The 26,067-nt window shown below is 43.0% G+C and overlaps 1 protein-coding gene across 1 annotated transcript in view; it reads right to left on the reverse strand.

The window, feature by feature from the left end:
• Positions 1 to 26,067, reverse strand: part of MYO1E (myosin IE) — a 204,914-nt gene that overhangs the window by 99,292 nt on the left and 79,555 nt on the right. Inside the window, exons 2-4 of the mRNA XM_060151140.1 lie at positions 18,538 to 18,681; positions 9,727 to 9,816; positions 6,580 to 6,674 (exon numbers count right to left, since the gene is read on the reverse strand). Of these exons, the coding sequence (XP_060007123.1) occupies positions 6,580 to 6,674; positions 9,727 to 9,816; positions 18,538 to 18,681 (329 nt within the window). The remainder of the gene's footprint in view (positions 1 to 6,579; positions 6,675 to 9,726; positions 9,817 to 18,537; positions 18,682 to 26,067) is intronic.

Genomic DNA, 26,067 nt, shown 5'->3' on the forward strand with positions numbered 1-26,067 from the left:
TACTTCTTCTTTTCCGATATGGATTCCTTTTATTTCTTTTTCTTCTCTGACTGCTGTAGCTAAAACTTCCAAAACATGTTGAATATGAGTGGTGAGAGTGGGCAACCTTGTCTTGCTCCTGATCTTTGTGGAAATGTTTTCCGTTTTTCACCATTGAGAATGATGTTTGCTGTGGGTCTGTCATATATGTCCTTTACTATGTTGAGGTAAGTCCCCTCTATGCCTAAATTCTGAAGGGTTATCATAAATGGGTGTTGAATTTTGTTGAAAGCTTCTTCTGCATCTATTGAGATGATCAAATGGTTTTCATCCTTCAATTTCTTAATATGGTATATCACATTGATTGATTTGCATATATTGAAGAATTCTTGCATTCCTGGGATAAACCCCACTTGCTCACGGTTTGTGATCCTTTTAATGTGCTGTTGGATTGTTTGCCAGTATTTTGTTGAGGATTTTTGCATCTATGTTTATCAGTGATATTGGCCTGTAGTTTTCTTTTTGGGGGACATCTTTGTCTGGTTTTGGCATGAGGGTGATGGTGGCCTCATAGAATGAGTTTGGGAGTGTTCCTCCCTCTGCTATATTTTGGAAGAGTTTGAGAAGGGTAGGTGTTAGCCCCTCTCTAAATGTTAGAATTCACCTGTGAAACCATCTGGTCCTGGGCTTTTGTTTGTTGGAAGATTTTTAATCACAGTTTCAATTTCATTACTTGTGATTGGTCTGTTTATAGTTTCTATTTCTTCCTGGTTCAGTCTCGGAAGGTTGTGCTTTTCTAAGAACTTATCCATTTCTTCCAGGTTGTCCATTTTATTGTCATATAGTTGCTAGTAAGTAATCCCTCATGATCCTTTGTATTTCTGTAATGTCAGTTGTTACTTCTCCTTTTTCATTTCTAATTCTATTGAGTCTTTTCCCTTTTTTCCTTGATGAGTCTGGCTAATGGTTTATCAATTTTGTTTATCTTCTCAAAGAACCAGCTTTTAGTTTTATTGATCTTTGCTATTGATTCCTTCATTTCTTTCTCATTTATTTCTGATCTGATCTTTATGATTTCTTTCCTTCTGCTAACTTTGGGGTTCTTTTGCTCTTATTTCTCTGATTGCTTTAGGTGTAAGGTCAGGTTGTTTATTTGAGATGCTTCTTGTTTTTTGAGGTAGGAATTTATTGCTATAAACTTCCCTCTTAGAACTGCTTTTGCTGCATCCCATAGGTTTTGGGTTGTCGTGTTTTCATTGTCATTTATTTCTAGGTATTTTTTGATTTCCTCAGTGATCCCTTGGTTATTTAGTAGTGTACTGTTTAGCTTCCATGTGTTTGTATTTTTTACAGTTTTTTTCCAGTAATTGATATCTAGTCTCATAGCGCTGTAGTAGGAAAAGATACTTGACACAATTTCAATTTTCTTAAACTTACGAAGGCTTGATTTGTGACCCAAGATATGATCTATCCTGGAGAATGTTCCATGAGCACCTGAGATGAAAGTGTATTCTGTTGTTTTTGGATGGAATGACCTACAAATATCAATGAAGTCCCTCTTGTTTAATGTCATTTAAAGCTTGTGCTTCCCTATTTTTATTTTGGATGATCTGTCCATTGGTGAAAGTGGGGTGTTCAAGTCTCCTACTATGATTGTGTTACTGTCGATTTCCCCTTTTATGGCTGTTGGTATTTGCCTTATGTACTGAGGTGCTCCTATGTTGGGTGCATAAATATTTACAACTGTTATATCTTCTTCTTGGATTGATCCCTTGATCATTATGTAGTATCCTTCCTTGTCTCTTGTAATAGTCTTTATTTTAAAGTCTATTTTATCTGATATGAGAATTGCTACTTCAGCTTTCCTTTGATTTCCATTTGCATGGAATATCTTTTTCCATCCCCTCACTTTCAGTCTGTATGTGTCCCTAGGTCTGAAGTGGGTCTCTTGTAGACAGCATATATATGGGTCTTGTTTTTGTATCCATTCAGCCCGTCTATGTCTTTTGGTTGGAGCATTTAATCCATTTACATTTAAGGTAGTTATCAATATGTATGTTCCTATTACCATTTTCTTAACTGTTTTGGGTTTGTTATTGTAGGTCTTTTCCTTCTCTTGTGTTTCCTGCCTAGAGAAGTTCCTTTAGCATTTGTTGTAAAGCTGGTTTAGTGGTGCTGAAGTCTCTTAGCTTTTGCTTGTCTGTAAAGGGTTTAATTTCTCCATCGAATCTGAATGAGATCCTTGCTGGGTAGAGTAATCTTGGTTGGAGGTTTTTCCCTTTCATAACTTTAAATATGTCCTGCCACTCCCTTCTGGCTTGCAGAGTTTCTGCTGAAAGATCAGCTGTTAACCATATGGGGATTCCCTTGTATGTTATTTGTTCCTTCTGCCTTGCTACTTTTAATATTTTTCATTGTATTTAATTTTTGATAGTTTGATTATCATGTGTCTTGGCTTGTTTCTCCTTCGATTTATCCTGTTTGGGACTCTCTGTACTTCCTGGACTTGATTGACTATTTCCTTTCTCATATTAGGGAAGTTTCAACTATAATCTCTTCAAATATTTTCTCAGTCCCTTTTTTTTTTTTTTTTGCGGTACGCAGGCTTCTCACTGTTGTGGCCTCTCCTGTTGCGGAGCACAGGCTCTGGACACGCAGGCCCAGTGGCCAAGGCTCACAGGCCCAACCGCTCTGTGGCATGTGGGATCTTCCCAGACCGGGGCACGAACCCATGTCCCCTGCATCGGCAGGTGGACTCTCAACCACTGTGCCACCAGGGAGGCCCTCAGTCCCTTTCTTTTACTCGTCTTCTTCTGGGACCCCTATAATTAGAATGTTGGTGCATTTAATGTTGTCCCAGAGGTCTCTGAGACTGTCCTTAATTCTTTTCATTCTTTTTTCTTTATTCTTCTCTGTGATAGTTATTTCCACTTTTTTATCTTCCAGGTCACTTATCTGTTCTTCTGCCTCAGTTATTCTGCTATTAATTCCTTCTAGAGAATTTTTCATTTCATTTATTGTGTTGTTCATCATTGTTTGTTTGCTCTTTAGTTCTTCTAGGTCCTCGTTAAATGTTTCTTGTGTTTTCTCCATTCTATTTCCGAGATTTTGGATCATTGTTACTATCATTAGTCTGAATTCTTTTTCAGGTAGACTGCCTATTTCCTCTTCATTTGTTTGGTCTGGTGGGGTTTTACCTTGCTCCTTTATCTGCTGTGTGTTTCTCTGTCTTCTCATTTTGCTTAACTTACTGTGTTTGGGGTCTCCTTTTCACAGGCTGCAGGTTCGTAGTTCCCTTTTGTTTTTGGTGTCTTCTCCCAGTGCGTAATGTTGATTTAGTGGGTTGTGTAGGCTTCCTGGTGGAGGGGACTGGTGTCTGTGTTCTGGTGGATGAGGCTGGATCTTGTCTTTCTGGTGGACAGGACCGCAACCGGTGGTGTATTTTGGGGTGTCTGTGAAGTTATTATGATTTTAGGCAGGCTCTCTGCTAATGGGTGGGGTTGTACTCCTGCCTTGCTCGTTGTTTGGCATGGGGCGTCCAGCACTGAAGCTTGCTGGTTGTTGGGTGGAGCTGAGTCTTAGCATTGAGAAGGAGATCTCTGGGAGAGCTCTCGCCGACTGATATTACAAGGGGCCAGGAGGTCTCTGGAGGAGTGATGTCCTAAACTCGGCTCTCCCACCTCAGAGGCTCAGGCCTGACACCCGGCAGGAGCACCAAGACCCTGTTAGCCACACAGCTTTTGGGAAGTCTGAGGTCTTCTGCCAGCGTTCAATAGGTATTCTATAGGAGTTGTTCCACATGTAGATGTACTTCTGATGTATTTGTGGGGAGGAAGGTGATCTCCACATCTTATTCCTGTGCCATCTTGAAGGTCCTCCTGTTGCTCTACTTTTTATACTGTATTATTCACCTTTTATTTAGTATTTTGATTTTTTTTTTTTTTTTTTTTTTTTTTTGCGGTACGCGGGCCTCTCACTGTTGTGGCCTTTCCCGTTGCGGAGTACAGGCTCCGGACGCACAGGCTCAGCGGCCATGGCTCACGGGCCCAGCTGCTCCGCGGTATGTGGGATCTTCCCGGACCGGGTCACGAACCCGCGTCCCTTGCATTGGCAAGCGGACTCTCAACCACTGCGCCACCAGGGAAGCCCTAGTTTTTTGATTTTTGAACAAATTTTGAACTTGATATTTTTAGATAATTTAAAAGTCATTAACATATCTGCATTGCCCATTATTCCTACCACAATCACATACAGGTACCATCCGTACCTATAAATGGAGTTACGTGTTTTTTATCCTGATTTCCTTATCCCTACTTTATAGGAACATATTTCTTTATAAATCTTGTATATTCCATATATAAGATATGAAAGGGCTTAATAAGGCTTCTTTGTAGATTTATTTCATCAATTCCTTATCTAAAGCTTCATTTATTTACTTTTCTCTGGGCACATTTCCCAATGGCAAACGTCCTTTGAACAACACACTTCATCAATGCCCTGAGACAGCTTTAGCAGGTCCAGTCTCAGTCCTGTAGACGTTTCTGAATCCCAGGGTAATAGTCACTTGCAGTGTTCAGGTAGGGATCCTTGCCACGGCAGCCAGGAAAAGGCCCTGACCTTTGACCCGGCCTCCATTCAGGCTCTCTTACTCCCTCCTGGCTGCCCTGCCCCACTCCTCGGCTGAAGCCTGGAACATCTTAAATAAGGAAACTATCACAGACTACTGGAGTCACGTCAAAGGGACAAAGAAGCCAATACAAAGGGCCTTCACTGGCCAAAGGTAGGACTATTTGAGCCTAAATGAAAACTGCAGTGTTGTTCAACAGGTAAGGTATTTAAAATCTACCAGTGTAGAATGATATTGAAAACAAAAACATTTTACTTTGCTGCTAGGGTATCAACTCATTGCTTGAAAAATTAGTAAATAAAGACAACAAATCAAGCTTTTTAATCTAATGTTCCCGTATAGATTGTATTTTATGGTAAACAAATAAAAATTCCAACTAATAAATTAATGTAGAAGGGATCATAGAATTAGAAAATGATTCTTTTTCAACCATCAAGTAAATGATGATTGTGAAATGAGAATTTATAATGGATTGACCCACTGGAAATCCGAACATCACACAAAGACAGACCAACAGGCATTACGTGCACAGCATCAATAATGGAGCATTTTTTTGCCCAATAATTGAACCTGAACCTGATCAAGCTGTTAGATCTGTCAATTTACAGGAATAGAGAGGACAGTGCAAAGTCACGGTATACAATTAGCTAACACCAGACTACAGAAAATTCTGCAGGACAAACCTTTTCCTTTAACAAATAAATACTAAGAAAACAAAAAGAACAAGAGAGAAGTGTTAACGACAGACTTGAGAGACACACAACCAGGACAAAGTGTGAGCGTTTAGAACCTAAATAAAAATGAATCAACTGTAGAAAAGAATTTATAAGACAGTCATGGAACTGGAACACTGATAATATTAGATGACATTGAAAGAATTATTCTTTTTTTTTCAGGTGTGATAAGAATGATATTTTCGAGGTACACGCTAAATTATTGACAAATGAAATGATTTTCTCCCTAGGATTTGCTTTAAATAATCAAGTGGGGCAGGGTGGGAGGACTAGGTGAAACAGGATTGGCCACTATATTATTATATTGTACACTATTAATAGTTGTACAAGCTGGATGACAGATACACAGGTGCTTATTATAATTCTCTTTCTAATTTCGTGTCTGTAAATATCCATAAAACCTTTTTTTTTCATTTTTGTAAAATGAAGGACTAAAAAATTAAGTAACTAAAGAAGATGAACGCAAATATGACAAAATGTTAAAAACTGTCAAGTTCTAAGTGATGGAAATACAGACACTTACATTTTCTGTATGTTTGAAAATGTTCGTAATGGTAAACAAAATCGTAAAAGCACTTCAATCCAGCAAAGACTCAGCGCTAGGTCAGGTTACAAGGATTGTGAAATGTAGTTACAGACACCCAATGCTGGCACTGACCAGTAATGCCCTCAGAAAATTAAAAGCAAATGATAAAAAACCAAAAATGTTCAAACTCGAACTATTGGACTGGCCAAAAAGTTCGTTCAGGATTTTCTGTGTTATGGAAAAACCCAAACGAACTTCCTGACCAAACCAATATTAAATTATGAAGGAAAAAGAAGAACCTAGAGAAAAATACTCCAGCTGACAAAACAGTGACACATGCTTACTATACTTGCAACATAAAGGATCTCCAATTCAGAGTAAAGCCACAATACCATCACATGGGAGAGGAGGTGTCTTATGATTTTATTTCAAGGCCTGATGACAATCAGAGAAAGATCCAGCTAGACCCATGTGCCCTAAGGCCTTAATACCTTAAGTGACAGGGGTATAAAAAGCAACCTCACAGAAGCTCAAACCTTTTATGAATTGGAGTTATAAAGCAAACCAAAGCAAAGCTAACAGGCTGCTTGCTACTCGGATACATTAACCAGCCTCTGGAATGAGCAACTACGGCAAAAGCATTGCTCCGTGACAGAATCCTAAGTACAGCACGGTCTCATGTTCCCTGGACCTAAGAAGGCTCTTTTCCATACCTGATGATGACACACTGGTTCTCTCTGTCAATGATCATGTTTCTGTACATATTATCTGCAAGAGCATAGATATGTGGTGGGTTTTCATACTGTGCCTGGAAAACAAGAAAATAAAAAAACAAAAAAACCATATGGTCAGTTAGAGCAACACATTACATTTCTTTTCTTGGCCTTGGAAATGAATACACCACTGTATAGTTCCAGTCTTAAAGGTTGCATAATACAAGAATCATAAACTTGCTAAGGTCATGAGGAGGTACACCTAAAACAATGAAGATGGAATCTGGAAGGACTCTTCTGTAGGCCTATGTGTGATTCAACCTTCAGACATAACCATTGTCTTCAGATACTCCGATACCACACCCTTCCACCCAGCACGCCTCTGTAGACCACATTCCATTTCTAAGTGTTTCTGAAGACATTTGGGCAACAGGTCTTAAGAGGGCCTTACTAAAAACCTGGATCTGACTGGTACTAATTCAGAATTTCTACAGTTTTTTTTTTTCTAAGAGGTAAGTTGAAGATCCTGGGACCCCACAGGAAATTAAGTGAGACTATATGAAAATAAGGAAAAAACTTAAAAACTTTCCATTAGAAGAAGGCAGGAGGTGTGGTTCTTTAAAGAGAGAAACAGATTGGACCAGTTTGTCCCATTTCAGTATGGAAAAACAAAAAATCCTACCACACCAAGATAGCGGGTTTGTGCTTTTATCTCATGGGATATCTTAGCTATGCATAAATATAAATCCACCAATAAATTCACTGCGTCAGGACGACTGCAGCCCTGCTTCCTTCAGTTTCTTGGCACCACTTCCACCACTTCCTCAAAAATCACTAAAAAGAATAATACTTCATATGGTGGAAAGCTGGAGGAAGAACACGCCTTAAATTTAAGACTATCTACCATAAAAGAGTGAAAAGAAAGCCAAGTCCAGAGGGAGAAGACATTCAGGCTCTGTCTTGCCCTTCTCTGGTTCGCATCTCTAGAGTGGGGATAATAACGTCCATGGTACACATCTCACAAGGTAACTGAGATGAAGGATGGGAAAGTAATTAGAAAAGGTAAGTAAAATGCAGCGGTAAAGCAGAATCTACTTAATCCAGCTTTGAGCCTTGTTACACAACAAGTTACTACAGTGTAAGGGGCCTGGCCCAGAAATTGCCACTCACTGCAAGCCCTGGTGGATCAGAGTGGAGCGACAAGGGGTGAGAGACTGCTCGACGCCTGCACAAATGGTAAGCACGGGTGTTTCCAGTGCCCACGGCTCCCCACATGTGAGCGGGGGGCTCAGAAAGGAAACTGCTCATGAGGGTCTAGCTTATTCCTGGGACTGATGGACTGAATAATTCTATACAGGGACAAAAATAATGTCATTCCTGCCTTCACCTCATAGTGAGAAGGGATGCGTAGATGGCACTGCAGGATAAGAGTCTTAAATTGTCTTCTTCCAGCCCAGACTGCTCAAATTATTATCTTTAATACCTCTTTGAAAACAGGGAGACAGGAAAAGAAAAGAGGATGAGGCACTTCTCTGGTGGTCCAGTGGTTAAGACTCCCAGCTCCCACTGCAGTGGGCACGGGTTCAATCCCTGGTTGGGGAACTAAGATCCTTCATGCTGTGCTGCGTGGCCAGAAAAAAAAAAAAAAAAAGGATGGAAAATAGAAGGAAATGGAGTAGAGAGAAAGCTGTGAGCAGTGGAGGGAAAGGAGTGGGCAAGTCATTGCCCAATAAGGCTTCAAAGTCACTTAGCTAGTTATACTTGACCTCTGCACGTCACTTTTTAGTTTTCAAATTGGTTTCCCATCTATGGACTCCTGGTACTTCTCAGCTACTGATGAGAATTATAGGGTAAGCATTTCCTCTACCTGATCTTCCCTTACACTTGAAAGAAAGTCACTGAGACCTGACTTCAACTCCCAGCTTCAACACTCAATATATTCAAGTACTTTACCTCTCTGAGCTCCAGTTTCCTCATCTGTGAAATAGGGATGAAGAGTAATCCGCAGCCAGCATACAGGGCTGAGTTATTATGGTTGCAAGTGTAACACAGTACCCGGCACTAAGTAAATACCGATTTTACAACATTCTGTTACCACTAGCAGTTAAAAATAAATATATATTAAAAACTTCTAGGGCATATCTTTAAAGAGAACTCTTCAAAAAGATGAATGGTCTGAAAGGGACTCACGTAGCAAGGCTTCACAGAGAAATGGGAAGAAACAACACGAATACACAGCACTTCCACCCACCCCGCTTTGGCTGTCATTGAGGACGCCAAGCCGGCTCCGTGCCTGCTGCCCCGGGGCCCTGCTGATCAGGGCGCCAGGGCAGGGCCCAGCCTCTACTGACAGTGTTTCCCTTGTGCTGGGCTTCCATAAAGGCAGCATTATCAAAGGTCTTTCGCGTGGCAGCCTCCTTCGGCTCCAGCTACCAGCACCATTCATCTGGCAACAACGGGGTGGGCTCTTGCTCTGGGTAAATTGCCTTCCACTTCAACTGATGAATTTGTGTGGGCTCCCTTTTGTTTGTTTTCCAGGGGTCAGGATTAATGAACGCTCTTGTGCTTCTGCTGGAAAGGAAAGAGGGAAGGAAAAAGATGCAGAGATGGGGAGGCCTGGGGAAGTGATGAGCCATGGGATGAAATATATTAATTAGGATTATGGATTCTATTTTGATCACACAACTGAAATGGCTATGGAGCTGGGTCTGAATAGAGATCAGGGTCACATTAATAAATGAAGTAATAAAAGATTCATTTTTCATGTTCCACTCATAGCCACAGCTTAAGTGATTTGCAGAGAAAAGTTCCCGTTGTCCTATTTATTTATTTTTTTTACCGAGTAGTGTTTTTTTTAGTCCTTAGAATTTTGTGACATATGTGGAAGGAGGAAGATGCCTGAAGCTGTAAGTCTTACATCCTGTTTAACTAATTTTGTATATAATGTTCCAATAATAATACTCCTATGCTTTTTTGAGCTGTACTCTAAAGAGCAGCACATTATTAAAAATCAAACAATGTCACCTACTTGCGTTTCCCCAATAAATAATTCATAATAAGAAAATGCAAATGTATTGCAAACTTCAATTGCCCATGCATCATAAAAGCCCCCAAACACTACAGTAATTTAAGTGGCATGTAACTTACCGCTCCTTGGTACATTTCAATTTCCTTTTCCCCAAAATATGGCATCTGCTTGAAAGGGTTGACTGAGATTAATACAGATCCTATATATGTCTGAGTTTAAATCCAGTTAAGGTCTATCATTAATCTTCATAGCTACACATTTTTTGAATTAAGCAACCAGATGTTATCAAGAATTCATAATGATTGTCCCAAGGAAAAGCTCACGTTTGTCTTCTAAAAGATTACAAATAAAGACAAAAGCAATTACCAACTAGCTCAGGTTTTGTTCTCCAGGAAGAGTAATTAACTTAATTACCGAAGTGTTACTAAAAGAAATCGTTATTTTAAGTGAATTGAAGCACATTCTTTCAAGACTGATGACATGCACAGCTAGGAAAAAACGAAACAAATGACCAAGGAGTAAAAAGAGCAAATATTTTTTTCCTTGGAAATTTCATGTCTCTTAGGTACACTAAAAACATATTCATTTACCTGTTTAACAATTAGAGGGATATAAGATGAACTGAACAGTCCTGCTCTTTTTTTTTTTTTTTAAATTTATTTTTGGCTGCGTTGGGTCTTTGTTGCTACACACGGGCTTTCTCTAGTTGCGGCGAACGGGGGCTACTCTTCGTTGCAGTGTGTGGGCTTATTGCGGTGGCTTCTCTTGCTGCAGAGCATGGGCTCTAGGCACGCGGGCTTCAGTAGTTGTGGCACGTGGGCTCAGTAGCTGTGGCTCGTGGGCTCTAGAGCACAGGCTCAGTAGTTGTGGTGCACGGGCTTCACTGCTCCAGGGCATGTGGGATCTTCCCGGACCAGGGAGTGAACCCATGTCCCCTGCATTGGCAGGCGGATTCTTAACCACTGCGCCACCAGGGAAGCCCCAGTCCTGCTCTTTCGAATCTCTGGAGAACTGAGTTGTTTCCATAAGTGGTATTCAGAGCAGAAAATTACAAACCCACATAGATCAGGTTTAGGGAAGAAGGTTTTATTTCTGTGTGGGAAATCCCAGAAGGCCCCGCAGAAGACAATGTGTTACATATGCCCCCAAAATGAAGTGTTACTATAACATACAAAATATTTCCATTTATCATTCAACAATCAACTAGTTTGAACTGGATGTCTACAACACGCCAGGCATTGTTACAGATGCAGAGATACAGCAGTGAACAAAATGGACAGAAGAGATAAAACTCCCTGCCTAGAGCCCGTGCTCCGCAACAAGAGAAGCCACCGCAATGAGAAGCACGTGCGCTGCAACAAAGGGTGGACCCCACTCGCCGCAACTAGAGAAAACCCATGCGCAGCAATGAAGACCCAATGCAGTGCAAAATAAATAAATTTTTAAAAAAAGAAAGAATGTAAAGCTATGAGATTTCCTCCTCCAAGGGTACATTTATATATTCACATATTAGGACCTGAGTGTCAAATAGAGCAGCACAGGGAATCTGGTCGGATTGCCTAGCTCCCCACACCCAGTTCTATTCTACGCTGACCTTGAGTCACATCTCTAAGCGGTGGTTATTGGACGATGGGGTAGATAGGACCTACTTGATAGGCCTGTTATGAGAATTAAATGAAACAGTATAAAATGCTCAGCACAATGTTTGCTATGTAGTAGAGGCAATGTCCTTAATTCATACACTTCAGGATGCTCATTCTGTCACGTTAACATCTCTGGGATGCAGTGCTGGTATTATTATTGAACACAAATGAGCCAAGTGTGGAAGAGATCATATAATATTTAAAAATTAATACTTATACATGAAAGTGAGAATAGGGTATGACTGGGTTGCAATTTTGCTTGCTTTTTCACTGAACAGAAAGATCTTCAGAATTGAAAGGGCTGAACATGAAACAGTAGTAGACAAGATTGGGTCCATTTTCACTGCACATCCAGATACACTCAGCACTGCTCTGGGGTCAGGCCATGGCACTAAGAGAAAATGCAGATGAGACAGTGAATCGTAACTGAAAATCACTACAGAGTCACAGACGAAGGGCCAAGAGCAAACGTATTTCCAAGTGCCAAAGTCAGAGGAGGCCAACCACACGTCAGTGGGCTATTTTTTTTGAGGTAAAACTTGGAACAGATAAATTTATTGTTAAAATTATTAAGCAGGTCAGACGTCTTCATAGTGTTACAGCCAAGACTAAGTGTTGATGATAAAAACACTGATCGAACACATACATGTATACATGGCACTAATCTAAGCTCCTAACGACAATCCTGTTACTATTTTTTTCTTTTTTTTGCTGTACGCGGGCCTCTCACTGTTGTGGCCTCTCCCATTGCGGAGCACAGGCTCCGGACGCGCAGGCTCAGTAGCCATGGCTCACGGGCCCAGCCGCTCCACGGCATGTGGGATCTTCCCGGACCGGGGCATGAACCCGTGTCCCCTGCATCGGCAGGCGGACCCTCAACCGCTGTGCCACCAGGGAAGTCCCCTGTTACTATTTTAATCCTATTTTACTAGGAGGAAACCGAGGCATAGAGAAATCTTCAACATTCAACAAGTACAGCACTGCTACGACCATATTCATTTCAGAAGTAGATGCCTATGCCTACCTCCATCCCCAAATAGGATCTTTCCATGGAGGATGGTGCTCCTTCCTTAGTTGTAAAGGGACTGCTGTGGATGTCACCTGTCCTAGATAAACCAATCCCTGCACTCAGAGAATAAAGAGCTGCCAGAGGACCCAAGCCAAAGGAATCACCAACCCAACCTTGTTCCCCAATAAATAAATCTAGATTGGGTTGCATAAGAGCTCCTATAGGTACCAACATTTAAAAATATTTCTTTATTTATTTTTGGCTGTGTTGGGTCTTCGTTGCTGCATGTGGGTTTTCTCTAGTTGCAGCGAGCAGGGGCTTCTCTTGTTGCAGAGCATGGGCTCTAGGTGCACAGGCTTCAGTAGTTGTGGCTCACGGGCTCTAGAGCACAGGCTCAGTAGTTGTGGCGCACGGGCTTAGTTGCTCCGCGGCATGTGGGATCTTCCTGGACCAGGGCTCGAACCCGTGTCCTCTGCAATGGCAGGTGATTCTTAACCACTCTGCCAGCTGGGACGGTCAGGAACCAACATTTTTTTACTGTTAATAGTCTGCTATGTGAAAAGACATCTTGTAAAGTCTTGATTTTCACTAAGTAGTCCACATAAACTCTGGCAAGGAGACATTCAAAGAAAAAAACCTCTTTTGGAATATTCTAGGCCAATCCTGAATCCATGACTCAGATTGGAAGAGGGATCCAGTAAGGTTCTCGCGGGCGGTATTATTTGGGAGGACTCCTGAAAAATAAAGTTTGGTTTGAAATGAATAACGCTGTTCCTATCTAGCTACAAATTTACTTAAATCAGAATGGAGACAAGAGAATTTGATTTGGAAGTTAAAGGAAACAAATATGTTTTTCCCACCTGCTTGGGTCTGCAGAGACCTCAGCTACCTCCCTGACAGCACAGGTCATCTACTGGGTTGGGCCACTTCTCCAGGTAACTCTAATACTCACTCCCACTCCCTGCTGCATAATTCAGGTGTGCCTTTGGAAACAGCTGTTCCGTCATTGTCTCTACCCACACGACCTTTAGCTGGAAAGGTGTGGCCCAAGGTTAATTCTCAAATTGTATGCAGATACACAAGGTTATGATTAAAAATTAAAAAAAACCGGAAATAAGATAAATGCCATCTTATTTAACAGCATATGCAAGACAGAAGGCAGCTAATAGATCTTTCATTGATTGTTTCCCAATTACTACTCTGTGGATCCTTGTACTTTCATCAATCTGCAGCAAGAATGACAAAAAGAGAAACAGTGCCCTGAATTTTTTATAAAGCCCAATGTATTCAGTATAAAGGACCATCCTTTATTCTTACACTATTTCCTTTCTACTTTTTGGGTGTTAAAATAGTCTTTCTTTTATGAAATGTGATGGTAGTGCAGCTCCTGTAAATTTGTTTTTAATGGTCTTATAAGGCAAGGTTAAGAGTTTAATGTTTTTTTTTTTTAAAAAAAAAAAATTTAAATAGCCAGTGAATTCCTCCAAACTGCCCACACTGATGTAGTCGACCTGCCCGGACTCATCACTGAGGTGGGGCAGGGAGGTGAGGTGATTTGCGTGAAGTCACATATGTGGAGACGACAGAGCTGGAACTTGAGCCCCTGGCTCCGGACACCAGACTCACGTTCATCTCACTGCAGTGGCTGCCCCCCAACATGAACTGATGGCCAAGGGTCAAACCTCATTCAAATCAATGGCGCTGCCCTGAGCTCCGGTTGCTCTGGCGCAAGTGTCTTAACTCCTAATTCAAGGGCTGAAAATGCCAAGCACACTTGAGCATGTGGTCTTTGAGGAAAAACAAGTTTGGAGAAAGTTGGACCAAATGAGCATGGAGTGCTTTGTACAGGAACTATTTTTGTCAGCCAAGTGGCTATAAATGATATCTCACCAAGCAGAGGGAAAATACTGCAAGGTTTCCCTCCTATATTTTAGAATGTAATTGTAAGAAGTGTGGAAACACTCAAGAAAAATAGATAGTAAATGAAACCTCCCTGGTCTTAGGATAAATAGCTGAAAAAAATGGGGTTTTGTTGGTTAACAGTGTTCGCATTTTCCAAGTAGATTTTTTTTCTAATGTGGAACAAAGAAATGCTCAGTCAGCCTGAATGCATTAACAATTGATTGTTCCAAATGCTGACCTTCAGTATGAAACAATGTGCTGCTATTAGATGTAGAATAGGTAAAATGAGCATTTTTATAACTTAACCTAAAGGCGAATCTCTTCTTGTCTTAACTATTAAGCTTAGGAGAGAGAGGGGGAAAAACTCATTCAAAATAATGCTACTCTATCATAACATTCCCTTGGCATTGAACTTATAAAGGAGGCTTCTATCACTTATCAGAGGAAAAGATTCACAGTTAGACCCTTGGTATTATTTCATAAACATCCAACAGAGCCCTCAAGCTTCCTCAAAGCTGAAAGCTGCTCTGTGCTATTGCCGGAAAGCATGCTGATGCCGAGTTTCTCATATACTGAGTGGGCAGAGGTTTCTACAACACGAAGTCTATTAGTGGTCAACTAACTCATTTCCTTGGAAGAACACATGATTAGTCAGTCATTGATTCAAAGACATTAATTCAAAGGCTGGGAATCAGCCCCCTCTGTGTGAGTCACTTTAAAATTCTGCTGTCTGAATATAAAAAGCGAGTCATCATAGTCAACAAACTTTCAATGAACATCTACTATAATGCACCATGCCAAGAATTATGCAGGAAACTAAGAAATAAACAAGGCAGGATGATGCCACTTTTTGGCTAAAATTAACAAGAAAGCACATGTATGTATAGGTATGTTTATATGTGAGTAAATTGAAAAATATACAACAGGTTAATAGGAACAAACCTTATATGGTGGGATAGCAGGGGATTTTAATGTTCTCCTTTCTAGTTAACTGCATTTTGTAAATCGTGTTAAATGAACACATATTGCTTTAAAGTGCTTTTTAAACTTTGCTTTTTAAAAAGTATAGAAGACATAGTCCCTGTTCTTAGGAGTTTCTAGTGTTTTAGGGGTAAACGCGATCTGTACGGAGAAAAGTGAGTCTGTCTAGGTTGATGATGGGCTGGCTGCTGATAACCACTGACATATTTTTCTTTTCTTACCCAGTTGATCAAAAACCATGCCTATAGGGCTTCCCTAGTGGTGCAGTAGTTAAGAATCTGCCTGCCAACGCAGGGGACACGAGTTCAAGCCCTGGGCCGGGAAGACCCCACATGCTGTGGAGCAACTAAGCCCGTGCGCCACAACTACTGAGCCTGCGCTCTAGAGCCTGCGCTCTAGAGCCTGCGAGCCACAACTACTGAGCCCGTGTGCCACAACTACTGAAGCCCGTGCACCTAGAGCCCGTGCTCCGCAGCAAGAGAAGCCACCGCGATGAGAAGCCCGTACACCGCAACGAAGAGTAGCTCCCGCTCGCTGCAACCAGAGAAAGCCTGCGTGTAGCAACGAAGATTCAACGCAGCCAAAATTAAATAAAATAAAATTTTTTAAAAGAACAAACCATGCCTATGTAAATAATGTAATAAACTGAGTCCACGTTCTAAGAACATTCCAATGAATAATGAGTTCAACTACATCCACCGGAAATGAGTCTTCTATGGGCTTGTCAATAAACCAATCCTCCATTGAAAAGCTTCTATGGGGCTTCCCTGGTGGCGCAGTGGCTAAGAATCCGCCTGCCAATGCAGTGGACACGGGTTTGAGCCCTGGTCCGGGAAATTCCTACATGCCACAGAGCAGCTAAGCCCGGGCACCACAACTAATGAGCCTGTACTCTAGAGCTCTCGAGCCACAACTACTGAGCCTGAGTGCCACAACTACTGAAGCCCGTGCGCCTAGAGCCCGTGCTCCACAACAAGAGAAGCCACCGCTGTGAGAAACCTGCGCACCGCAACGAAGAGCAGCCCCCACTCGCGGCAACTAGAGAAAAGCCTGTGTGCAGCAACGAAGACCCAACGCATCCAAAAATAAAATAAATAAAATAAAATTAATTAAAAATTAAGAAAAAATAAAATAAATAAACAAAAGCTTCTATGGTAAAATGCATTTGAATGTCCAATAAGCAACTTTATCATTGAAGTTTTGGAACATAATTCAGAAATACGGCAGGGGGTTTCCCTGGTGGCGCAGTGGTTGAGAGTCCACCTGCCGATGCAGGGGACACGTGTTTGTGCCCTAGTCCGGGAAGATCCCACATGCCGTGGAGCGGCTGGGCCCATGAGCCATGGCCGCTGAGCCTGCGCGTCCAGAGCCTGTGCTCCGCAACGGGAGAGGCCACAAGAGTGAGAGGCCCGTGTACCGCAAAAAAAAAAGAAATATGGGAGGAACTTATACACTTGCCTTAGTGTACGATAATAACAACTAATGCTTACTTTGTACTCACTGCATTCATTATTTCATTTTACCCTACAACAGCCTCATGTGGGAGGTTTTATCATCACTTCCATTTTACAGGTGAGGAAATCAAGGAACACAGATCACAAAACTTGTGTAAGGTCACCAAGCTCACGCAGATTAAAGCTTGAAGCCAGTCTGTCCAGATTCATCCCAACTCTTCCTGATCCGTCATCGGCCAGTTTCCGTGTGCCTTAGGTCTTGCACATAAAAGTGATTAAAATCTTTTAATAGATGATAAGCCCAGATAAAGTGAGCATATTTCAATTTTTTGACCAAATAAAATGAGAACTTACAACCGAATAAAACTGCGTTCATACAATTAAAGGAAGCTCTGTGCAGGTATCTAGGAGTCAACAAATGTTTTCTGCAAAGGATCAGAGAATAGTTTAGGCTTTGCGCATCATAGGGTCTGTTGCATATACTCAACTCTGCCACAGTAGCGTAAAAGCAGCCACAGACGGTAAGTAAACCAACAAGCATGGCTACGTTCCAATAAAATCCTGTGGCGGGTGGGATTGTGTGTTTAGGCAGTGGGCTTCCACACCTGATCAAGATGCTATTATAACGTGGCTAATGAATCCAAATCTATCTATTAATGCTTAAAAGCAGAGGTTGAGGGATTTAACTACCCAGATATTTGGAAAAACTTCCTGTGGTAAACAAGAAACAGCACAGTATTGGTTAGAACCCTCCAAGTGCCTTGGAATAATGTCTATTAGTATTAACCCCTGGTGAGTTGAACTCCCTCCTCACCAATGATAGCATAGGCAGTCCCTGCAGAAGTACTGCTGCATTGCTATGGGTGCTTTTACCTAAGAGTCAAAGGAGTGGTGTAAATAATAAACAGAAGCTACGAATGTGAAAACTTTACCTTCCCAAGGTTTGGGGGTTAAAATCTAAAATGTATGTTATGATAGTTGCAAAGACTCCGCTTTGAATGATCATCCAGAACGTCATACCTTCAGAAGCCACCAAGAGCATCACGGTTAAACTTTCTGGTACTACTATATAGATTTTCACAGACCCTTGCTTATCTATAACCAACTCCACAATAATTCTATTAAAAGAACTTTACATAGTTGCACCAAACAGAACTCCTGAATCCTATAGGAACTTAAGCAACTATCACAGTTCTCTGTTTATAATGAAGTCAACACACATTTGAATCAAATTTCCATTCTGAATTTTTTAAAGTCCTACCAAAAAAAGTGGTATCTGGCAAGCTAAAACTGAAACATAAAGAACTCAAGAATATCAGACATTTTCAACAGTTCATCTTCACTTCTCTCTCATGTTTCTTTTCATGAACATAAGAATGCAGAAAAACTGGCAAAATGGCATATTTTTTTGCATGAGGCAATCTTTTTTAAACCTTTTAAGTCTGGACTTAACTGTCTCTGCTTTGCAATTAGGGAGCGCTATCGACAGAATTCTGCAGACCAGGACATTCTCTAGGAAGAGCACAGGTTTTAGACACCACGTGCGTGGCTAGAGCACTTCAAAGGTACAGTGCCATTGACTGAAATAGAGGAATACTGGCTGCATCTTTTTTTTTTCTGGCCACACGGCGCGGCATGTGGGATCTTAGTTCCCTGACCAGGAATGGAACCCGTGCCCCCTGCAGTGGAAGCACGGAGTCTTAACCGCCATTGAAGTCCCTGGCTCCATCCTGCTTTTGTGAAATGCCAGGGGAAAACTTTGGCACCATCTCTGTCCTTCCTACAGCCTGAACCAAGGGACAAAAAGTACAAAACCACATTCTGCAATGGTGAAAATGACTTGAGCATATAGTGTCAGTTCAGAATTTCAGATGGATCTCTTATACTAGGATGGACATGTCATCTCACTTAGAAATGTCCAAAGAAACCAATAAAGGATACAAAAATGTAGTCGTCCATGTATCTCTTCTTTAGATTCTCCACGATGGCATTCTCTGTGATCTTGGAGAGCAACACCATGTCATCCACGCCACTGTGCTTGACATTGTGGCTCTGCCAGTGGTACCGGTAGGCACCTTTGCTTCCCTGCAAACAGAGAACACACAATTATGAGGATGGTTTATTTTCTCCTGGAGGAAAAAAAAAGTGTCACTGAGTTCCCAAATAGTCCTTATATCAAATGAGAATGAGCAAAGCAAACAAAGATCTTGCTATCAACAGATCTGGATTCAGATTTCCGCTTTGCCACCTAAGCGAAGTGGGGAAAAGTGATCTAAGCTTTTGTGTCACTTAGGCTTTTGTCTCTGTAAAAATGGGAGAAATAAGACCCAGTTCATAGAGTTGCGGTAAGGATTAAATAAAACGACATGTAAAGCACCAAGCGGTATCCAGAGTACAGCACAGTAAATGATCAACGGGCTTGGATAATTCCTTCAACCTTATTGTTTTGTAGAATTGACTGGTAAAATAAGCAATGAAACAGAAACGTTCTAGACTTGGCTTGCAAATTATATGACGGAACTCAGAAGTGGAAAGAATATGTATCCCACAATGGCTAGGTCCCACTGTCATAATTTCTCAAGCCATCTGAACTGCTTTCCATCCATGAACTTCCCACTGTCGATGTAATACTGGCCTTCCACATTCAAAAGATAAGCTACATTTTTTACCCTGATCACTGCTATATTAACAAGGAAATGGACAGGACGGCCTCAACACGCTCACAGAACACGCTACGCACAGAAGAACCTCGTCTGATCTCACAGCTTCCTTGGACAGGTAGAGCCCTTGTCTGCTTACTGGATTTACAACTTAACACCACGGGTGGCCTCTGAGCATCCTGTGGCCCGCAGGGCTTCCTATCACTTGGCATTTCTGCAGTGGGATCCCCCATGGGTTGGACTACGTGCCAAGTCCTGGAGCTAAGGGCAGATGGGAGCCCCATTGTGGCTGCATTTGGGGAGCTCATGGTCTCCTGAAGGACGTGAGAGATAGCCACCAAATGATTCATCATTTGTGCGTCAGCAACAGTCAACACGTAAACGCAGGTAAAATGGGTGTTCCAGCAGTGGGTGGAGACTCCTTTGTCCCAGGAGAGACAGAAATCACTTCCTGGAGAAGGTGCCATGTGAAGTGGACGTAAAATATTTTGAATTTGCCAGACAAGACTAGACAAGGAAGGATATTCATTATAATTTACACTCACGGTGCAAAAAAAAACAAAGCCAATACACATGAAATAATGACAAATAATACATGGCAAGATATTAGAAGACTCTCCCTTCCCTTCAAGCTCTCCATGCATCCTACTGGACATGTCACACACTGGACAAGCATGGTGGGCATTGAATCAAGCAAGACTGGCTCCTCTCCCTCCTCAGGAGTTTACTTTTTTTTTTTGCGGTACGCGGGCCTCTCACTGTTGTGGCCTCTGCCGTTGCGGAGCACAGGCTCCGGACGCGCAGGCTCAGCGGCCATGGCTCACGGGCCCAGCCACTCCGCGGCATGTGGGATCTTCCCAGACCGGGGCACGAACCCGTGTCCCCTGCATCGGCAGGCGGACTCTCAACCACTGCGCCACCAGGGAAGCCCAGGAGTTTACTTTTGAGAGGAGTTTGGATAAAGGAGAAAAAATTTCTGAATTAGGGTATCTAGAAAGGCCACCTGCTCAAACGTCAAAACTAGGATGAGAAAAGGCAATAGGCTCTTTGAGAGAAGGGGAAGGTGGAAGGAAACAAGATAAATAACATTTTAAATTTCACTTTAAAAAACTGTTTAATGCTTTCCCTGCAGGAGACACGTGCCCTTTGAAATGGCAAAATCTAAGAAGCTCTGGGAAAGCAATTATTAAAAAACCAGCCAAGGAAGGGGCCACCATAGGAAAAGCATAGTGCGATGGGTTCTGGAAAGGGTTCTGGAAACCCTTTCTGGAAAGCTTGCCACCCAGGCTGCCTTACAGAGGGAAACTGTTTATATGATAAATTGGACTTTCTCAGAACCACACGCAGCATCAGTTCCTCAATCAGTTCCAAAATTACCTCAAACCTCACCACTCCTTATTCTTGAGGCAAAGCAGAAAGCACTGGCCACAGCATGACTCACTGGATCTCAATGGAAGAGTTGAGAGATCTCAATCTCCACCTTCTATTTCCAACCAGATAAAGATTCCTGGAGACTCCTCCCCTCCTCCACCCTCCCTGCTTTCCCAGCTTGAATATTCTTTCTGGGCACCTGCAAAAATTACTCTGCATAGAAAACTAGGGTCCTGGAGTAACTAGCCAGTAGGTGTGTGCGTTTGTTTCTTTTTTACCCCAATAAATATCTACCTACTTAAAAGAGGGCAAAAATATTATTTTCTCTTTAAAAATGTAAGCAGTTGAACAAAACAAAAGGGCTACTAATAAGCTGTTATTTAACATGTGCAAAGGACAAGAAATGTAGGGGCTCTGTGTCATAGTGTATGTGTTTGTACTGATCCACAGAAATGTCTTCTCAAGGAAACCCAAGTCCATCTTGGTGCCCAATCCAACTGTCTTTTCTCTCTCACTGCAGTGTGATACATTACTGTCTGTCCCATCTCAAAGATAGTGTCTTCTTCCTAACAGCTGTTACTCCCCAGTGCAACAGGGCTCCTCATGGAGTGCATTGATTCTCATCGTCTCAAATATCCCTCCGCACAAAAAAGTCCCCGGCTGGGTCTTCAGACTTCTATCAATGAGCCATTTGATTTGAGGCAATTGCTTTTTTGCTCTTCCAAACAACCCTATGAGAGAGGAGTTAACATTCCCAAACTACACGCAAGGAAACAGACGCCCTAAGCAGTAAGTAGCAAAGGCAAGATGCGAACCAAAGTCTCTATGATTATGAACTCATTCAAACATCACGGGTTCTTCACACTTTCTCCCTAGTGACTTACTGGATATTTCCACATGTTATGTTTAAATGGCAACAGAATGCCATTTATCTGAATTCATCACTAAAAAGACATAACTGAATTCATCACTAAAAAGACAAACAGTTGGAGGGTCCTCCGTATCCACGGGTTCTGCATCCGCGGATTCCCAACCGTAGATCGCAGATAAGAAGGGCTGACTGTACGATGCCATTTTATATAAGGGACTTGAGCATCCAGGGATTTTGGTATCCACAGCGGTCCTGGAACCAATCCCCTGTGGATACAAAGGGAAGAACTATACAATTTTTGTTAATGGCCACCTTCTCTTAGCATCAAAGACTAAAACACTGGAGCTATTTTTCACCTGACATATTTCCTATAACCAATTTGGTCACAAATCTCTCTCTCTCCCCCACTTCCTCCCAGGCTATTATAGTTATATATGTGAACTCATTCAATCTTCACAATCATCTCCTATACTATGTATTATCTCTATGTTACTGATTTAAAAAAAAAAAAAAGTAAATCGCCCAAGGTCTTCTAATTGCAGTTCCTGTCTTTAGTGACCCCCACCCTTACTATGCTTTTCTCCTCCCCCTTCTCCATCCCCCCTGCCCCGCCCCCCGAAATTCAAATGCAGTAAAGGGAAGGAGGGAAAATAGCTAGGGATGCTGGGAGCACCTTAGAGCCTTTCAGGGAAGGCTGACCCGTCCTTGGCAATCCACAGAACCCACCCATAGGCAGATGAAAGCTGGGACAGGGCTGGGCTGGGCAGTTCTAGCGGAGGGTGAGAACCGGATCCGGGAAGCTGGAAATGAAACAAGGATGCATAGGCTTTCATCCCAACCCACGGAAGCTTCGAAGTTCCCCACAGTGAAAAAGAACAACTGTTTAATGTTTTTCTATAGGGGACCACAGTGTTTGATCATAGTGTGACTTTCCCAGAAGCCTTCCTTGGAACATAGCCACTGACAGAGAATAAGTGGGGAACACAGTGGGAAACGGTTATCACCTTACAACCCTAGACCAGGGTCCCCAACCCCCGGGGGGGCAGCAGACCAGTAAGGGGTCGCACAGCAGGAGGTGAGCAGCAGGTGACCGAGCGAAGCTTCATATGCTGCTCCCCATGCTTGCATTACCACCTGACCCATCTCCCCCAGCATCCCCCTCCCCAGCATCCCCCACCCCTCCCCATCCCCTCCCCCATCTCCATCCCCCTCCCCGTCCCCTCCATCCCCACCCCACCCCCCCACCCCTACCCTTCCCCATCCTCCCCCCCCCTTGGAAAAATTGTCTTGCACGGAAACCGGTCCCTGGTGCCAAAAAGGTTGGGGACCGCTGCCCTAGACAATGTCCTCAGAAGCTGAAAGTTGCCTTCAGACCACAAACTACTGTCCTAGAATTGTGTGGACAAGAATGGTGTTCCTGGGGCAAATAACCTGGACTTCTTTGCTTCTTCCTCCTGCCCCTGACTGCGAGGGTAGGGGCAGGATGGGCTGCCACGCCTGCTGGGAAGACGACCCGAGGGACGGAGACTTCCCCATCTGTGTGAGGAGGTACATTTTCCTCAGATGACAGAAGTCCAGTTTACCAGGCTAGCACCTCAGTGAGACTCCACTTCCTTCTCTTCTGTGGGCTTTTTGGATGGGGTAACTCCTTTTAGTTTCCCCACCAAAAAAATGGTAACATTTTAAACAAGTAGGGGCACTCAGCGAGGTATTTCATTTCCCAACAGTTCTTGGTAAGTGAAGCGACGCCGTACAAAGGACGGAAAATGGCTGCTGATGTGTCAGCTAAGAAATGATAATAATAACAATGATAATGATGATGATGATACAAAGTTACTCTTAGCCCTGACAATGATTACAAATTACGAAAGAGATACTTCTCACTAGGTAAACGTTGAGTGCAGACTTTCTCTGGTCCACAGTTACTTCCTAATGATGAAACAGTTGATTAAAAAGCATGGATTCACGTGCAAGTTCTAAAACGTCGGGTATGCCCACATCCACTTAATGGCCCGGTGTACCCCTCACAATGAAGGGGTGGCACCAAGACACAGGAGTACCTCACGCTGGGGAAGAACCCGGTCACTGATTTTATTTATTTATTTATTTGCGGTTCGCGGGCCTCTCACTGTTGTGGCCTCTCCCGTTGCGGAGCACAGGCTCCGGACGCGCAGGCTCAGCGGCCATGGCTCATGGGCCCAGCCGCTCCGCGGCATGTGGGATCCTCCCGGACCGGGGCACAAACCCGTGTCCCCTGCATCGGCAGGCGGACTCTCAACCACTGCGCCACCAGGGAAGCCCCCGGTCACTGATTTTAAAAACAGAAGTGTCATGAACTGGTGTGTGTTTAGCAGGGTGGGGACTAGGGTGAGCAAAGGGGAGTCAGCGCACGAAAGCAGGCACTGTTGTCTCCTGAAAGCCAACCTCCACTCCCACGGAGAGGGCCCCAGGGCAGTCCTGCCCACAGCCAGGGCTCTGCACATACTCTCACTAGTGTCTCTGAGCATTTTCCTTCCTTGGTTCATCCCGGAGAGAGGAGACGACCATATACTGGGTAACTACACTTCTTCATACGTCCTTCAGACGCCCAGGAAAGGGAGGCCATCAAATGTGCTGGGTAAACACAACAGGCTCAGTGTTGGGCAGGGCCTGGGGAAGGAGTGGCCATAAACGCCCTTACCCTCTTGTAGAAAGAATACACAGCACAGTATCTTTAGACAGTCATGTGGAAATAGGGATCAAAACTTCAGTCACCAGGGCTTCCCTGGCACAGTGCTTGAGAGTCTGCCTGCCGATGCAGGGGACACGGGTTCGTGCCCCGGTCCGGGAAGATCCCACATGCCGCGGAGCGGCTGGGCCCGTGAGCCATGGCCGCTGAGCCTGCGCGTCCGGAGCCTGTGCTCCGCAACGGGAGAGGCCACAAGTGAGAGGCCCGCGAACCGCAAAAAAAAAAACAACACTTCAGTCACGGGACTTCCCTGGTGGTCCAGTGGTTAAGACTCCGAGCTCCCAAGGCAGGGGGCCCAGGTTTGATTCCTGCTCAGGGAACTAGATCCCACATGCTGCAACTAAGACCCTGCACAGCCAAATTAATAAATAATATTAAAAAAAAAAAAGAACTTCAGTCACACAGACCAATATATAAACTGTTAACTAAACTAAATAAAAATAAAATGCATACCCTCTTTGATCCAGCCATTTTATTTTTAGGAATTTACCTCAAGATCTACCAAGGATGCCAAGATGTAAGTAGAAGGTTGCTCACTGTAACAAAGTCTGTAATGAGGAAAACTGGACATATGGATTAGAGACCGATTAGAACATGGCACTCCCTGCAGGTGTTCCACACGGTCATTGAAAGCAATCTGCCTGTGCTGACTTGGAAGATCTTCAAGATCCCCAGTTTCATGAAAATAGCAGTCAATACGTGGATTTAGTATTCAAGGACTGCTCTTGCCTAAACTTTTTAAAACATATGTGTTGGGACTTCCCTGGCGGTCCAGTGGTTAAGACTTTGCCTTCCAATGCAGGGGGTGCGGGTTTGATCCCTGGTTGGGGAGCTAAGATCCCACATGCCTCGCGGCCAAAAAACCAAAACATAAAACAGAAGCAATATTGTAACAAATTCAATAAAAGACTTTAAAAAAATAAAGGACATCAAAAAAAATCTTTAGGGCTTCCCTGGTGGCACAGTGGTTGAGAATCCGCCTGCCAATGCAGGGGACACGGGTTTGAGCCCTGGTCCAGGAAGATCCCACATGCCGTGGAGCAACTACGCCTGCGCACCACAACTACTGAGCCTGTGCTCTAGAGCCCGCGAGCCGCAACTACTGAGCCCACGTGCCACAACTACTGAGCCCACGTGCCACAACTACTGAAGCCCACCCGCCTAGAGCTCACGCTCCGCAGCAAGAGAAGCCCCCGTCGTGAGAAGCCCAAGCACCGCAACAGAGAGTAGCCCCCGCTCGCCACAACTAGAGAAAGCCATGTGCAGCAACAAAGACCCAAAGCAGCCAAAAATAAATAAATAAATTTTATTTAAAAAAAAAAAATCTTTAAAAAAATTAAAAAAAAAAAGACGTCTTATAATTGTTTTCTTGAAAGATACACAAGGTTCCATTGGGGAGAAGGCCTGGGGTTTGGGGAGAAAGGTGACTTTTACTCTCCATTTTAAACTTTGCTGCACAGTTTACTTTTTTATTGCTGTTTTAAACCATATGAATGTGTTAGTAAAATTTAAAAATAAATAGAAATGTTGAATATGATGCCAATACTATCAAGCATTTTCTGGGGGTGATGATTTCTGGAAACCCTGGGACTCAAATGTCCCCAATGTTGTAAGCGTATCACCGCAAAAGGCAGATAGACCATATTCTTATTGTCAACAATGGACAATGGGTAATGCTCTGGCCTGACGAGCTGAGCTTGTTTTTTAATGGGATTTTCTGTCCCAGTGAGTCGTAACAGGAAAGGCTTGGAACTATCTGTTAGACATTCATCTTTTAATCGACGGTCTGGGTATTCTACCTTTAGCAGTTCTGCTGTTTGCCTGGAATGAAACACTTCCAT

The sequence above is a fragment of the Lagenorhynchus albirostris genome, chromosome 1 (genome assembly GCF_949774975.1).
Source record: "Lagenorhynchus albirostris chromosome 1, mLagAlb1.1, whole genome shotgun sequence".
NCBI classification, from domain to species: Eukaryota; Metazoa; Chordata; class Mammalia; order Artiodactyla; family Delphinidae; genus Lagenorhynchus; species Lagenorhynchus albirostris.